The following is a 16430-nucleotide window of genomic DNA, read 5'->3' as shown; positions in this document are numbered from 1 at the left end:
ACTTTCCACTAGAAGTCATAATAACTTAGTGAAATCTATGGGGAAGGAGCTAGTATATTAGACCTTCACCCTGCTGCTACTAATTCTTCTGACTTTCTCCTACTTTATGCGCTTTTTGTATTTTCTTTTTGCTGTTCATCATATGTTTTCAATATTGTATCTGGGAACGGATTTAACTATTGTAAGCCGTAAGTGTTAACAGCTGAATAGGAAGACTCTCTAAATAAATAAGGAGAAAACCATGAATGCTTTCTACTCTGCATGCATAGAGCTAGAGGAAATATCATGCATGCTGACTTTTTACAACAGGAGATGCAGAGATGATGACAAAAATGATCATCTGAGCATTTTCATAGTAGGCAGGCAGACAGCCTGGCACAATCACAAGAGCTCTTTGTGACCTCAGGGATGGCCTCTGAATTTTAATATAACTGCCATTTATCAATGCACCATTCATATTTATGAATATAGTCAAATACACAAACCGAGAAACTCAACTACTGTGTTGAAATTGATATTTTAAGAGATTGCGATGATTTTTACGATTATGACACAAACTACAGAAATTCTACTGAAGGAGTCCCAACGCCAAGCTGTGCCCCCTGCTGTCTGCCTGTGAAGCTAATAGTTTGCGTGTTCGTAGCACACAGACACAGAAGCAGGCAGAGGAAGCAGAAGACAGGGACTGACTATGTTTTTACAGGGCGGGGCAGGGCTTTGACGTTGGAGGGAGCTGCGGTCTGGTCGCCGCTCGTCCCGCGCTGACCTGTGCGATGGTCTCCGGGTCCAGGGGCTTGCCGCTGTGGTGGTGATGGCTGTCGGTAAAGCCCGTGTACTGGCCTGAAGAGGTGGAACGACGGATTGGCGGGCTCTCCATCTTCTTCAGGGATTCGTGACGGCTGATGTTGGTCAGGCTGCCGTGGCCGGTGCGCCGCCGTCGCTCCGGGCTGTCCATCGGCATGTGGTTGTGGCTTCTCAGCATGTCCCGTGGGCTGAAGTGGCCCAGAACTGGAGAGCCCATCTCCGGGGCCCCTCCGTGGCCCTGCTGGGACGAATGCAGCATGCAGTGGATGTTGCTGGGGCGGGCCGGGGGCCGGCGAGTTGGTGGGTCCGATCTTTTTCTATGCCTGTATGGGTAGAAGCGTGAGACAGAAAAGAAACAAAACCAATACGTTTAATGGTAGCATTTTATTCAATATCAAATGTGACATCATCAAAATAAAAACTGAAAAACAGACTCAAATTTCTCCCCTCTGTTACTTCATCCAGTGACATTGCCTTGTAACGTTAAAATGTTTTGGTTAAGGTTTAGGGAATTTCTCTAACCCATTAATCTCACTTTGTAGTACTCCCCTCTGTTCTCCATTGAGGTTGTTCTACAGAGGGGGCAGAGTGGGCCTGGAAGTCAGCCAGAGGGACGTCTGGTGTTCATCAAAGCGCTAAAACACGCTCCATGGAAGAAGCTGCAGCTGCTGAAGCAGTATGTCTGTCCTCTGTCTGAACCTGGGCCAGCTTTCTCAAAAGCAACACCGATTCTCACAGGTTTGTATTTGCAATACAGAGACAGAGAGTGGTGGGACTATATTCCTTTATAGTCCCACCACAATGCATGAGGTGGCAACAATTTTACATCTTCTCCCTGGAGACATTTGAAATACCTCATAAGAGGCAGAAATTGGAACACATTCAACCGAGCGTAGAAGCAAGCTAACCATTTTTACAACCTGTAACAGAGCAATATTCAGTAGTAGCTGTTATATTTAATTTGATGTGATTCTAATAATAGGAGACATTAAAAACTGAAACTACGTTTGTATTTTAAAACTTAATATTATTATACAGGCTTTAGCAGTTAGTGTTGCCTTCCCTGAAAAGGCCGCAAATGAAAATATTAGATCATTGATATCTGGAAACTGGAGTATATAGGATCAATAATTTTAATTTGTCCCCCGTGATGAACAAGAGGTGAATTACTCAGCCGCTAATCACTTCTACAAGACAAATAGCTTCAATTTGAAGGTTTGCATCTGCCTAACGAGTGCTGTCTGAGCCATAATCATTAGGATTTAGAAGCAGCTTCATCACTCTGCTACACAAGAAGCAATAATAAGGATGGAAGTAAAAGACACGAGGGTTTATGAGAAAGAAGATTTGAACTCTAGCTGGAAAGCAAAAGTTTGGCAATATGTTTGCAAAACTGCATAATTTATAGACATGATTTGAGAAGTCTTCTGTCAAATCAAGAAGAGATGAAGTTTGCACACATATCAGAATGAATTTCTGCTTAATTTGGGGCTTTCTATAATTTAGTTGAAACACTCTTCAGGGTTCAAATAAAACCTGTGTGGATTCCCTCCAAAACACAAAGCCTGCATTCCCCCAACTGACATTTGAAAAAAACTGTCCCTTTGCAAATTGTCCTTTTACTAAAAGGCTTCCATCTAAAATATGGTAGTCATACTTAGCTGCTTGTTATCCTGGCACACATGCTGCTTTTAACATAGCCCACACATTTACAACAAGGTCGAGGTCAAGGCCATTTCAGAAGCAAAACACCTGTACAAACCCTGTTCATACTGACATGATTTTTAGCTGCTAGATTCTCCTTAGGCTTGAAAGTCCTTCCCACTCTTACCAGAGAGCTCCATCTGTTCTCGGCTGATCATTTCAGCAGAAAGTTTTTGGCTTATCTCGGTTGGTATCTGGAAATTTCAATCAGGCTCTAAAGTGTGGATTTTGGAGCATGCACTTCTTTCTTGGTCAGTGCTCGCTGTTGCCCTGTTGATCCTAAACCGGTTTCCACAGTGATGCTGACATGCCAGCAGTTTGCAGTCCATGTTACATTTTAGCCTGGGTGGATGCTGGGTTGTTGTTGTTGAACAATATCATTGATTTACTGCCATCTGACGGTGAGCGTTTCAGTGAATGGTTTAAGCTTGGACACAGTTGGGTGTTTCAACAGAACAAAAATCAGAAAAAGGGTTCTAGAGAGGAGAAAGAAGGCTGACAAGCTTCTGCAATAATGTCAAACCTTTTGGAAATGTATGGATTATGCTTAAAAGGAGGATTTATACCAAAAAAGAACCAATTAAAATCACCTCTCCCATTTCAAATGAGAAGAATTTCTCTGAACGTTTATTGCGACAAAAAGCATCTGTTTCTTCTTCAACTTGCTATAAGGCAATGACGCAAAAATGAATGCTTTATGTAGTTAACCCCATTTGAATAAAATAACATTTGCAACAAATCAAAACAACTGCATCCAATCATTATTGAAGACAATCAATGTTGTAAAAACAGTTTAAATAAACCATTAAAAGTGCCAAATTAATATGGCTTTCATGGCCCATCTTTTTTCTGATTGCAGTAAGGATTTTTTTAGAGTAAACAAGTGTAGGAACAAGTCAGAAACAGCAGGTGGAGCAGTGTACATTCATATAAATGCTCTTCTACTGGGACAAAATGTACGCCTATTTCTCAAGCTGTCTTCAAACTGACAGCTCACATACTGCCCATTGTTGCTTTTAGCAGTAAAGAGATTTAGATCACAAACAATCTACAAAACTTTCATCAAATCTATAAACTGACAGATCACTCTGGTCACACAATTTTGACCTCTTCTCCATCAATAGGACTTCTGAAAGGTTCATCAGGGAGGTGTGCTGTTGGGTAAATTGAAGAATTTACTGGAAATGAGGAGGGGCGATGATAAGAGGAAAGGAAAGATCTGGTCATCACCTGAACCAAAGTGACAGGATTGGCGTAGTAGACGGGACCATAGACAGGAACATTAAGGCTAAAAGGATGACTTATTCAGTTACATCCTTTAACTGCACGCCAGCAGCTGCAGGGCTACAAATATTGGCAGCATGAATCATCCACATTTCAGCAGTGAGGAAGAGGGAATGGCTGAGAATAAAATAGCAGTTGTTCATGTATTCGGAAAAAGCAGGAACAAGTCAGACGCTTCAAGGTCACTGAATCCAGCCGCACGAAACGGGGGAAGAGAGAGGAAGACTAAATACTGGCAACAGACCAGGAAACACAGCCAAAAAGAGACTTGAGGTGTGATTGGATATGTGTGTGTCATTCCTTTTGGGGGAGATTCCTGCGGGTGAATGAGTGAAATGATTTGCAATTACTCCTGCAATCTAGGAGGAACTGTCTGGACAGGAAAAAAGCCCCGGGTCAAGTTGGGTTCACTGTGATTAGGCTTAGGGAGGTCAGGTGAGGATCAGGTGCATTCCCTCCAACACTTTCTAATCCAATAAGATATAAACATTTGTTAACAGAGTCTTAGTTGGTGTATCTTTTTTTTAATTACAAGTTTTAGTCACACTTGCGTGTGAAGCTGTGGGCCCAGTAAACAGTGTTATGCTTTAATGATATTTTTCTGTCATATTTTTCCCAACTGTACGTCGACAGTGAAGTTCACAGCTGAGTAATGAAGTATGGATTCTCACTGAATGATTTAGAAAATACACAATGAATTTTGAAACTGAATAAAAAAAAAACCTATTCTGAATCTGCTTTGCATGTATTTAAGTTGATGAGATCACAAGAGGCACAAGAATCAGGTCGATAAGCTTGCATTAACAAACTAAAGGGAAAAAGCGACTTTTGCCAGATTTCAGCTAAGACGCTAAAGCCTTTTAGTTGCATCTGATCTGCAAGCTGTTCAGGTTTACACATATGACTTCATGACCCAGTGAAAATGTGGAAGTAAAAACTGGAGCAAACTGAGAATGACGATGAAATGTAACAAACCTGGATAAGTCACTATTCAAATGATTCTACATTGGTTGCTGTGCACACTGAACACTTGCCAAGAGGCTAAATGTCATATTTTGCTTGTATCACGGAACTGCTTCTTGGTTTCTGACTCTTGAGTGACAGGATTATTTTTCTTAATTCTTCCCTCGAGTGTTGAGTGGAATGATGAAGATGGTACCAGAGGTGCAAAAAGTGTCTGGTACGACTAAATAAAAGACAAAGTGGTAGGTGATTTGTAACGATCTCGATGAAATCAACGAGCAAAAAAGTGTTGGTCTGCAAATGACACCCATTTGCAGACCAAATAAATTTGTTTCAAGTGTTGCGAGAGTTTTCACCTCACCTTCACTGGAGGTGCATCCACCTTGAATCTAACTAGTAGGACTGGGATTAAAATCTGTCAGTTTGGAAATCATTTTTGGTCATAGCAGGAAATGTTTTCTGAAATCCATGCAACGTTTTCACACAAGACTCAAAAATATTTGCTGTTACCATACAGAACATCAGTCACAAAAAAAAACAGTATCTGATGAACTACATCAAAAGAAAAATTGGTTGATTTTACAATTTGCACTGATGTGGTTTTTAATTGTGGCAAATGTTTATAGTCTACCCCGATGGCATACCTGGTGATGTAGGCCTCAGAGATCCGGGTATCAGTGGGTGAGCTGATGTCCTTTCCTGAACATTTATCTTCTCCCGCATGGCCACTGCTGGCCTCGCTGTCAGCCTTCTGACTCAGGCTGTCAGAGAAGTTGTCATCACTGAGAAGCAGAGACATTATGACATTGAGACATGGAAAGAGCAAGACGAAGTGACAGACAGACCCAAAAAAGAATAGCTCAGGGGGAGGGAGAAATAAAATCAGCAAATCAGGCGGTCTTTCAAATTTGCAGTTCCTCAATAACGGCATTTGATATCGTTTTTCCTGCGAGTCAGCATCCCTCTGCTGCGTTCAAGGTCCTGAGAGTCAGATGAGTCATGGTGCTTAGCCTTTCAGTATTCTGGTGATGCTCTGCAATGCTGACAGTTACTCACACACACATATATACAGCACAGCTGGATGGGGTACAGTGAGGTATGTGCCTGGAAAATAGATACATTTGGTGTCTGTCAGGTGGCTGTAATCAGTCCTACTGAGCGGCGCTGCTGCCTCTCATGATGTGCACCAGACAACAAGTGAATAAATGCATTAATGACCCTTTCAGGCAGAAGAAGTTATAAAAAGATGTGTTACGCAGTCTCTAATTTTCAGAAGAAGTGACCATAAATGCTTCACACACTTCTTAAGAGCTGAGGTTGTTACTACACTTTGGGTCAACTTGTACAGCTCCAAATTTCTCGTTGTATTCATTAAGTAAGAAGACACTCCGTCTGCAGTGTCCCTGCTTGTGAATTATTGATAAGATTCATGTGGACAGGACGGTACCAGGGCAAAGAAGAGAAGAGGAAGCAGCAAGAAGAAATATTAAATGGCCATTTTGTCGGCCAGCCACTAAGTGATTGCAGTGATTTTGTTCCAGTCCTAACGAGACATTGAATCCGGTCCATTAGGCACTAACACTTGCAGAGGAAGAGTGTATGCTTGTTAGAGCTGGGAGTTTGACATAGTGACAGCAGGGCTGGTAAAGAGCCCTGGAGATGGAGGACACTCCACAGATGAGCGGCTATGAGAGCAGTGGGCAAGACAAATGAGGCTGAAGGGCCTCTGTGCGTGACCCTTCAGTCAACCGATGGCTCAGGGTCGCTCAAGGGGCAAAGTCAACGGGGACAAGTGCAGTATTTAACCCACTGTAGTACATTCATTCCCCTCTAACGTAAGACCCAACAGCAGAAATAGACAAACATTAAATACTAGAAATTGTTATATTTACAATAGATTTAAAATTCAAATGTGTGTCCTAACGTGTCGAAACACCTAAAGTTTTTCAGGACTGAACATTGAATCACGAATGTATCGCCATATTGTAATATTAATATTGCAAAGGGATGTTTGGAATGCAATAACTGTTGGCTACTTTGTTGTGAATTTAACAAACTGAGCTTTTTTTTTAAACCTAGAATCACATGCAATGACAGCTAGTGAGTTTACAAATTGGTGTTCAGTCAGCTTATTATTAATATAGATGATTTGTGATGTTGCATTACTTTGCTGTAGTAGAAGATGGGTACAGAACATAAGGAAACTTGAAGCAACAACAGGCTCAATTCGGAAACAAGGGGCTCAATGTGTGTCTAGAAAATATTTTACACCATTACATGACCAATGACAACCTGAATCCCTGAGACAAGGCAGGATGGGTCCATGCTTGCATGTTGTTTATGCCAAATTATGATCCTACAGCCAAACCATTGATATAGAGAATCAGTCGATCCTTTTCCAATTTGTCTACTTTTGTTAGCCTATGCAAACTGTTGACTCAGTTTCCTGCTCTCAGCTTACAGAGCAGGTATCCAGGTGTGGTCTTTTGCTCCTGCAACCCACCTGGTTCAATATTTGACCTGCTGTCCATTCAGAAAAGATATTTCACATACCTTAGTTGCAACAAGTGGTTGTTTAAGTGTAGTTTCATAACTACTAATCCAACAGGTGTTCTGGTGAGTGTATGTGTGCACACATTTTATACAATCATCCCAAATAAGCGGATTTAAGTCACTTACATGTCCTGGACTACGATGTACTGGTGTGGTACCAGGCCGTCAATCCCGTTGTGTCGTCCCTCCCACCAATCTTCAGACGCTCGTTGGTAAAGCAGCAGAGAGGCGCCCTTCTTGAAGGATAACTCTCGAGAGGAGCGCCCAACATAGTCAAACTTAGCAATGGCCTCGATTGGCTCACCCTCTGTCAACAGGAAGAGGATTACACAGGTCAGGCATCTCAGGCATATATTTTGGAGAGATGGCCAAAATCCGCCGTATAAACATTTGCAGGGATTGGTACCTGTGTTTTGCTAATACATAGTTCTAGCACAGTGTTCAAGTGTGCTGATCTGGTTTGTTAATTCAGTTGTAGTCAATAGTAACCCAACTCCACTGGACCACAACACTAAAAGAGCCAGAGGTGCTTTAGCAGGATATTTATAGAAAGTTTTGTGTGGAGAGCTATATTACTATAAGGCATGTCAGACGCAGCATAGGTCATTTAACAAGGGTCATGACTGCTCATTTACTGCAGAAGCACAGCTCTGGTTCAGTTGAAAAATAAAATAAAATAAAAAATTATTTTTGGACAATACTAACCACGACATGCGATACCATCTTTGACTTCACCTGCAAACTCTCAACGTTGAGCTCTAATGTTAGTGTCTTCAGTGGTATTTTGTATTCAAAGGTTCCCTCCTCTGAGCCCCTATGCAAGCACTCTGGCAACACATATCTAAAAATAGAAACTTTATTTCTCCCGCTCTCCTACCTCTGCTCTCCTTGCAGCACTCTCTCACTTCATGTCAGACAGGGGGTCCCTGGAAAGAAAAAGCCTCAACCTAACACAGATTCTGTCTATATATACACTGGGAGAAGGAGAACAGAGTAAATGGCTTAAACTTGACTCACTCATTAAGATGTGTCTTTTTCTACAAACTTGAGTGGAATTTCCAGATTAGCTTCTGGGTGAAAAATATAAAATATGACCGTGGCTCCCCCTTTTTAATCTTATTTGCGAAAATTCAGTTTCTTTCCTTTTAACCTTTAACTTCCACGCCGTCCTTGCACGAGCGGATTGCCAGTATTGACAAGACGGACGTGATGTGGCTCCAGTAAAAAGTGACAAGTAAGAATTTACTGTCTGAATTAATTGGGCTGCACCACAGCGGACAAAGCTGTTAATAAAGCTGACAGCAGGCAGCACGATTCACAAAGATACTTCCCCTCTCCACCACACTCCTCATGTGTATTCACTTTCATTCTAATCTGATGCACAAATAGTGATGCAAGATTATTATTTTTTTGCGCTGCAGTGACTTGGCTGAAACTCAAAGTGGAAAACTCAATTCCCAGTATGTTTAGGGGCCCTTCTACTGACGATGAATTCTCTTCTGCTTGATAATAAAATCAGAGGTAGTTTTTCACATATATATCCACACACTTGAAAGTGGAGTCGGAGGATTGTCAGATATCTTCCACGAACCAGCGGAGCGCCGTCTCTGCGACTCGCTCTGCTGCATTGTTCGTACGATAGAAAAAAGGGAGCGCACGCTATGAGACGTGTTTATGATCAGGCCAACTGAACAAGGTTCAAATATATACTTATTACATGAAAAAAAAAAAATCTGAACTCTTAGTAGTTCTGTGTAGTGGCATCCTACTGTAAATAGAGAAGTGGGAAAGATGATTAGGTAGAAAAAGTAACCTCTCGTCATGAAAAAAAAAGGGGGGACGATCTACTCTGTTCAGAAACATAATTTTTTTATTAATACATGTAATCCAATCTGAACTGTAAGTCTGTGTGGGAAACAGACAACAAGGACATCCTGATGTATTTCTGCAAAGTGATGTAAAATCAATGTGCCAGTTAGTTCATCCCTGACCTTGCAATGATTTTTACCGGCAAACAGAACATCCATGCAATGTCGGCGACCCAGAGGTGTCATTCTGAAAAATTCCCTTGGTGAAAACCATGTTACAAGAAACATTTGCACTTCATTACATCTAGTTAATTGTTTGCCACCTTGGCAGCAATTTTGTCTGCTTATTTTAAAGTTTGTGTTCATATTTTTTAGTGTAAAACCAACAGTCTTAATGTTGTAATTTTAAGGTTTGTTGGGTCAACTAAATAATCTGGTAAAAGAAAAGCCAGAGATTTCGGTCTGTACTGAAATTACAACAACCAGTTCTACTTTTTGCTTCATACAAAGGACCTGGACTCTTGACTAGTGAGCAATGATTGCTTCCTGGAGGCGTGGATTCTGTCGAGGTTTTAAATTTTACCCAATCGCGCTCCAGTCGCCAGGGTGTACCCCACCTCTCACCCAAAACATTTGCTGGAGATAGGCCGGCTCACCAGGTCCACCTTTCTGTTGATACTTTTGGAATGTTTTTTTTTGGGGACACGGTGGAAATGAGGATATTTAATTATCTTTTAAACGAGAGTTTAAAAAAATAAAACGATTTTCTTTGAATCCTCTTTGCCTATGTGTCCTTAAATATGTTGTGCCCTGTTGGACGTATCAAAGGATTTATTCTTGAATATTTTTATTTTTCATTATGTACAACAAAATAAATACATCTAAACTTTAATTCCTGCATGGCAATTTTCCAACCACTCTTTATGAGGTTTTTTTTTATTTATTTATCTCAGCCACTTTAAATATACATTAGATGAAGTCATTGAGTAAAAGTCCATTTGTGTGGCCAGATATAGCACTAGAATGCAGAATGAACATCACATTTAATATCCTACCAAATACCAAGCGGTCCTTGTAATTTCTACATAGGAAACACAGACACTGTGACCATGACTGATTCAAATGTAAACTTCTAACACAGTTGGGTCTAAAATTATTCATCCACTTGGCAGACTGAGTGTAACTACAAAAACAACCCATATGCTGTGCAGTGAATAAATGGTCCGCCTCTAAAAATTACACAGCAATGCAGCGGTGACAACTGTTTCACTTGCTCTTTGAAGTACACCAATAATTTTTCACTCTTTGGAAAATACTCTCATCACCTTATCTACAAATTTTAAAAGGAAAAAGAAAAGACATTACGTCAGCGTTTTGACCGATGGCTTTAATTCAAGATGTTAAAACCAGAAAGCATAACTTCACATACTTTATGTTCAAGAGGTCTGTTTCCCATTGATGACAGATAAGGAGTCAAAGGAATCAATGGACTATAACTCAGGACCTTCTTAGCAAAAAGGAGTAGGATCAATGGTGTACATTAAACAGTAAACAGTTGAGGCCTTTAAAGAACTTTGAACATAAATTTATGATATCAAGATGTGTGTATGTTCTATAACATTTTCTCTTCTCTTCCTTTTCCTCTCTGCAATTTGCTGGACTGTTAAGTTTTTTTCCCCTACATTTCCTTCTAACTAGATGTTAAGCACCTAAAAAGCAAAAGCAGAAATGCAAAGTCCTCCATGCAAATAATGTTCTATTTTCTCTGGTGCAGAGAAAGAAGAGACTCACTCTATTTTTCATGTAGATGCTCCAGCACAGTTTCCTTAAATAATACTCTTCTGGTTAAATATCTTTCAGGTACTTGTGTTCTTAGAATAGCTCTGCAGCTGAGTGGAATAACCTGTAAAAGACTTCATAAAAGATGCAACAAAACCCTTCCCACCCTTCTCATTTCACATTTCACTTCTTGAAATAAATGAAAAAACAGAATGTGTATTTTGAACAGCTGATAGCTTTTGTACACAATGAATTTGACAAATTAGCACATTAGCATCTATCCAGAAAGAGACCTTTAAGAAACCTCAAAGAGTCAAGAGGATCCAGACCACTATGGGTTTTGTAACGTAGGAATGTGGAGATGTCCTGTGGACTCACAGAAGTAGAAAAATTACAATATAAATAGCTGTCCATCACTCTGAGCCCAGCACTCTGGCCATTCAAGGTTAATGTATTTAACGGGCCTGAAAGGGAGGATTAACCAGCCAGAGCTCATGAGAGCTGAGGTTAACTCTGAAAATACCACAACAGGGAGGAGAGATTTGGACGACAGATTTCAACATACAGTTCACTAAAATCATATTCTTTTTCATGACAATTTGTGTGGCACAATATAAGAATTACTGTTCAATGGATTATGATTTTTAAAGAGGACAACACTATACAAAGATAAACTTTGGCAGATTATTTTGCTTATGCACAAATAATGGAATTTATTGTCACCCACCGTCCTCACTGGTGTGCGTCTCTGTCCCTCCCTCGTTGTCCACCTCTTCCAGTGCCCCATGCTCGCTGTAGGGACTCTCACTGTGGGCAAAAAAAACCAACATACAAACCATTAGCCACCGCAGAGGTCAAAGCTCTTTTCCAAACACGTTTCTTTCCTTGTGTTATTTTGCATCTTTACAAAAAATGTTTCCCCATCTAAAGTTTCCAGAGTAACCCTGCAGATGCAACGATGGTTAATTAAACATAGAAGCCGTTTCAACAACTATCGTTATCACATTTCTTTGAAAGTCTCATAATCTTCGTTGGTGGTTGGCCCTTTTTTTAAAAGCTCTTCTTTTGGCACCGGGCTGTGAGTGCTGGCAGTAATGCCCCACGCCCCTCTCTACAGATTACCCCTGCCAGGAACTAAGAGTCCCTTCCACCTCCACTCCAGCGAGAAAGGGCGGTGAAGCTGCCAAGACAACAAATCTCCCAAAGGCTTGGTAGGCACTACCGTGGGACACTGCGGTTCTGAGACGGGTGATTAGTTCTAGTCAGGGATAAATCCCCGTCAGCCTCAACAGAGGCCGATAAAGACAGGAAGAAACAAGATATAAGCCCTGCTTACAGATGTGGGTCTGGCAAGGAGCCCTAATAAGTGTGACCTGTCTGACTGCAGTTTGTGCTGCATTTGGACTAATCATTGCTGATTTACCCCAGCAATTTATGTGATTGCTTCAGTCTGTCTCATCTATACATTAGTCCATGGGGAGTCACCATGGATGAATGCTCTACATTGTCATGTTCTACAGCCACAGCTAACTGGTGTGTATAATTACTCGTATGAACCTCACAGTCAGCTGAAGTATTGAGAGCATACCTACATGTTTAGTCGGACCTCTACTGCTTTGGCTCAATGCCTGAGCTCCGTTAACAACAACAAAGCAGAAATGAGAAAACCACCACCACCTGTCAGACTCCTTTGGGAACTCAGAGCAGCTGCATGCAGTGACTTCATTGGGAAGTTTTTGCACCTTTGCCTTTGTTGATACATCAGCCATGACTCGAGTCATAGAAAATCCTGGTAGTTGCACTTTACCTTGGATTTAAAATCAGAGATGTAACTGTGCATTCAATATTTTCTGTTATACTGAATATATAGTGCTTTGCCTAAGCGTTGTACTACTTTAACTACTTTATTTAATAGACCAAAACAAAATTAGCGCATAATTGTCAAATGGAAGCAAAACTATGCAGGGTTTTCAAGATTTTTCACAAAAAAAAAAAAAAGGAAAAAAAGTTGGTGTTCATTTGTATTCAGCCCCCAGAGGGTCAATCCAATGTAGAGTCACCTTTTGGTGCAATTACAGCTGCAAGCAATTTGGAGTACGTTTCTCTGCTTTGCACATCTGGAGGACGTTCCCCCCCCTTTCTTTCTTGCTGAGAGCTCAAGTTCACCCAAACTAGATGGAGAGAAACTGCCCTTTATCATTTTTAAGCCCTGCAACAAGTGAGGTCTGGACTTGGTCTATGCCATTTCAATAGATGACAATTGTTTGATCAAAAATAATGTCATTGTACCTCCGATTACATTAGAACCTGTGCAACAAAAACGTTTTGGATCCTTTTCAACTCTCACACAGTCCTAATATTGGGTTAGATGATGCACGTGTTGTACTGCTGAACATACTTTTAAAAAACATCTTAGTGATGGGGTTCAAGCAAGACTTATTTGTTTGGATAAATTGTAGCAATTGGTTCTTCTCATGGCTACACATAACAAAGTGTGTTGTTAACATTCATAAAGTAACCTGAACCTGACCTGTGGAGTTCTGCAGCTCCTCCAGAGAAACTCCTTTGGTTAATGCTCTTCTTGCCTGGCCTGTGGTGAATGGCATTGTTTTGGAGGGTCTGCAGATGTGCTGTTCTGTTTTTGTTTTCAGATGATGGATTGATCATGGTTTCTGGAAGATGTTCAAATCCTTGGAGATTGTTTTATAAGCTAACCTGCTTTAACTTAATTCCTCAAACATCTGCTGTGTTCCTTGGTCTTCATTGTGTTTTTTAATGATCTCTAACGATCTCTCAACGGCAGGATTTAGACTGACTTTAAATAGCACATTAAATTACAGATGTACTCTGTGTACTAGTTAGTTGACATTTAAGAGCAAATGGTTGAGCTGGATTCTGTTTATTAGTGACAAAGAGAGCTAGATATAAATGCATCCCACAGTTTTCAAGATTCAATTGATTAAAAAATACATGGAAACCATATATCTTTTAACTACTACTTGTTTGTTTAACAAGTAAAATCCCAGAAAAACAAATTGAAGTTTTCACATTGTAATGTAACTAAACTAAACTATAGGGCATTCGTTATGCTCCCTACCAGTAGTCGCCACCAGCCATGCACTTCTCATAGATGGGCCCCTCCAGTTCTTTGGCATCAGGGAAGATGGTCTCATGGTGGATGATGATAGACTTGACAATCTCATTCACATGAGCCTGGCAGGAGACCTGGTCTTGGGTGTCTGGAGTCGGCATTAGTGTGGGACCAAAACATATGGCCAGGTTGTATGGGTCCATCATGTTCTCATCACTGTACTGGGACAGACTGGAAGGAGATACGAGGAATTAAACTTTTTTTTTTTCCCCAAAGAAATGTCCCTGTAATAAAAAACTTCAAACAAACCTCAATAAAGTGAGGGCATGCTTTGAGATCTAGGATTAATTTAACTATGCGTGTAGACTCACTGGTTGAGAAAGGCAAAGAGGTAACGCATCACAATGAGAACCGATCTGGGAATGGTTAGGAGGATCTTCCGGATGTATAACGCTCTCTCATACAAGTTGTCTATTCCTAAAACAGAAAACAGAAACCACAATTAATCAAACAACTTTATCTCATAGAATAGAGGCTCATCCCTATAACTTCCTTGCAATGGCAGATTTGGCGAGGTTATTCCTTTCCATATGGGTTTTACATTGGGGTCAATAATTGTTTTAATGTTCTGTCAAAGCACTGTGTTGAAATATATTTGACAAAGTAGAAGTTATATACCTTAGGGATGAACAAACGTGATAATATTGTGAAACATAGAGCCTGCATGTTTTTTAAGGTCTACATCATTATATCTGAAATGTGGCACCTCCGTGTTAACCACATTCAACTCCTCATGTTCCTCCAGTGACAGGAAAAGGAAGAAGTGCAGGAAGTTTAAACTATTCACTGACGACAGCGAGGATGACAAACGGTTTCTCCTGCGCCACATGAAAACAGCACAGCTTGGAAACAGTTGAAGGTTGAGAACAACCCAAAAAGAGAGGAAAAACTCTGCAGTAAACTTTACAAACTTACCTTTATTTAAAGACCAAACACTGAAACTTTTCCTGCCAGAGCACTTCTGAGAAATCTGAGACAAAGCCGGCACTTGCATCTTCCATCGGCATATCATTTGTTTCACCTGAAGCAGCCTGCGTGTTTTACTTGGAGAGGCTGAGGCTGTGCCAGCTTGCTAAAAATAGCCACGTCATCCTCCAGCCTCTCTGTGTCAAGTGGGATTTGGGCTTCTGGAATATTTGTGATGCGTTTCATTTTTTATGAATACCTAACTAGGTCTCTGTGTGGTTCTCCAGACGACAGAAGCTAATATTTAGAGGTCTACTTTGACGTAGGCTGCGTCATTAGGACAAATACATCTCTGTGTCTACCTCTGCACAAAACATCCTGGCTGAAGATTACAAATCCATCACAAGCAGCATTTGGTGATGAAAAAACAGAGCAGGTAAATGGAAAATCTCGTCAGGTGTGAGAGTCTTGAAATGGGGAAAAGGTTATGTTACTACAGCATCTGTTGGGCCCGCAGTTCATACTGTAACCACTGGAGAGTAAACAGGAAATCTCCCATCACTCATCCAGAATAACTACATGATGGTAGAACCAGGAAAACATCCAACACTTCATCATCTTGATTTCGCAACACACAACTTCAGGAATGTTCCTTGATGAATTAAAAAAGCACCATCAGCTTCAGTCTTCTTGCGATTTAAAAGTTATTTGTTCGTTGTTCATATATGAGCAGAAAAGCGCGATATGAATTCAGTCCAAGTGAAACAGCAAAAAGGTATAATATTCTGCTAAATGGGTTTTTCAATTTATTTTGCTATATAAATAATAATTTGATACAAATTATTTTCAAAACTAAAAATCAATGTTACTGCATATTATCTCATTGGGGGTCTATTTTTTTCCTTTAAATCATGGAAATAGTAACAGTTTTCTTGAAGTGAACTAAAGTAAATTAATCTACTCATAACTAGTTTAAAGATAAATCAATATTTTCTAGTTATGGAAAAAATATTGCAAATGAGAATCTTTTTACACATACAATCAGGTTGCTTTGGACAGTTTTAGGACAATCTCAACAATTTAAGATGTAATTTGAAAACAGTTTTTTGATGCTCAGAGAATCGTCTTTTACAGCTGGTAAAGAAGAGAAAAACTTGTGGAATCCCTATCCAACATTCACGATATTTTTATTTTTTAAAAAAAGGACAACAAAAAGAATCACAGAAGAAATGCAGACACAAAATGTGAACTTACTGATGCATGACAGCAGATCGTTAAATCTCTCTTTGGGGAAAAGAGGGTTCTCCAGACCGCGGAAGTAGAGCTTGAGAACACCAGCCACCGAATTGATGTCATGATTGTCCTCATCATCTGTTAGGGGATCGTTTCCTAAAATGCAATTATAGAAACATCAGCAGGGCAACACATCATAACACAAATATATTCTCTTAGCGGTTTTTGTGTGTGCAACTAGGACT

The 16430-nt window shown here is 40.3% G+C and overlaps 1 protein-coding gene across 3 annotated transcripts in view; it reads right to left on the bottom strand.

The window, feature by feature from the left end:
• srgap1a (SLIT-ROBO Rho GTPase activating protein 1a) overlaps positions 1–16430 on the bottom strand; it is an 81136-nt gene that overhangs the window by 2697 nt on the left and 62009 nt on the right. For 2 of the 3 annotated variants that reach the window (XM_055037634.1, XM_055037639.1), the window contains exons 15-21: positions 16207–16341; positions 14358–14463; positions 13993–14217; positions 11623–11702; positions 7435–7615; positions 5400–5537; positions 767–1127 (exon numbers count right to left, since the gene is read on the bottom strand). In XM_055037634.1, the coding sequence (XP_054893609.1) occupies positions 767–1127; positions 5400–5537; positions 7435–7615; positions 11623–11702; positions 13993–14217; positions 14358–14463; positions 16207–16341 (1226 nt within the window). Of the gene's footprint in view, positions 1–690; positions 1128–5399; positions 5538–7434; positions 7616–11622; positions 11703–13992; positions 14218–14357; positions 14464–16206; positions 16342–16430 lie in introns of all 3 variants that reach the window. The other variant, XM_055037646.1, reaches the window with a different exon arrangement.

This window comes from Poeciliopsis prolifica, unplaced genomic scaffold (assembly GCF_027474105.1).
Source record: "Poeciliopsis prolifica strain line A6 unplaced genomic scaffold, Auburn_PproV2 SCAFFOLD001, whole genome shotgun sequence".
Lineage (NCBI taxonomy): Eukaryota > Metazoa > Chordata > Actinopteri > Cyprinodontiformes > Poeciliidae > Poeciliopsis > Poeciliopsis prolifica.
The sequence above is the reverse complement of the archived record's forward strand: the minus strand, read 5'-3'. Positions and strand labels throughout refer to the sequence as shown.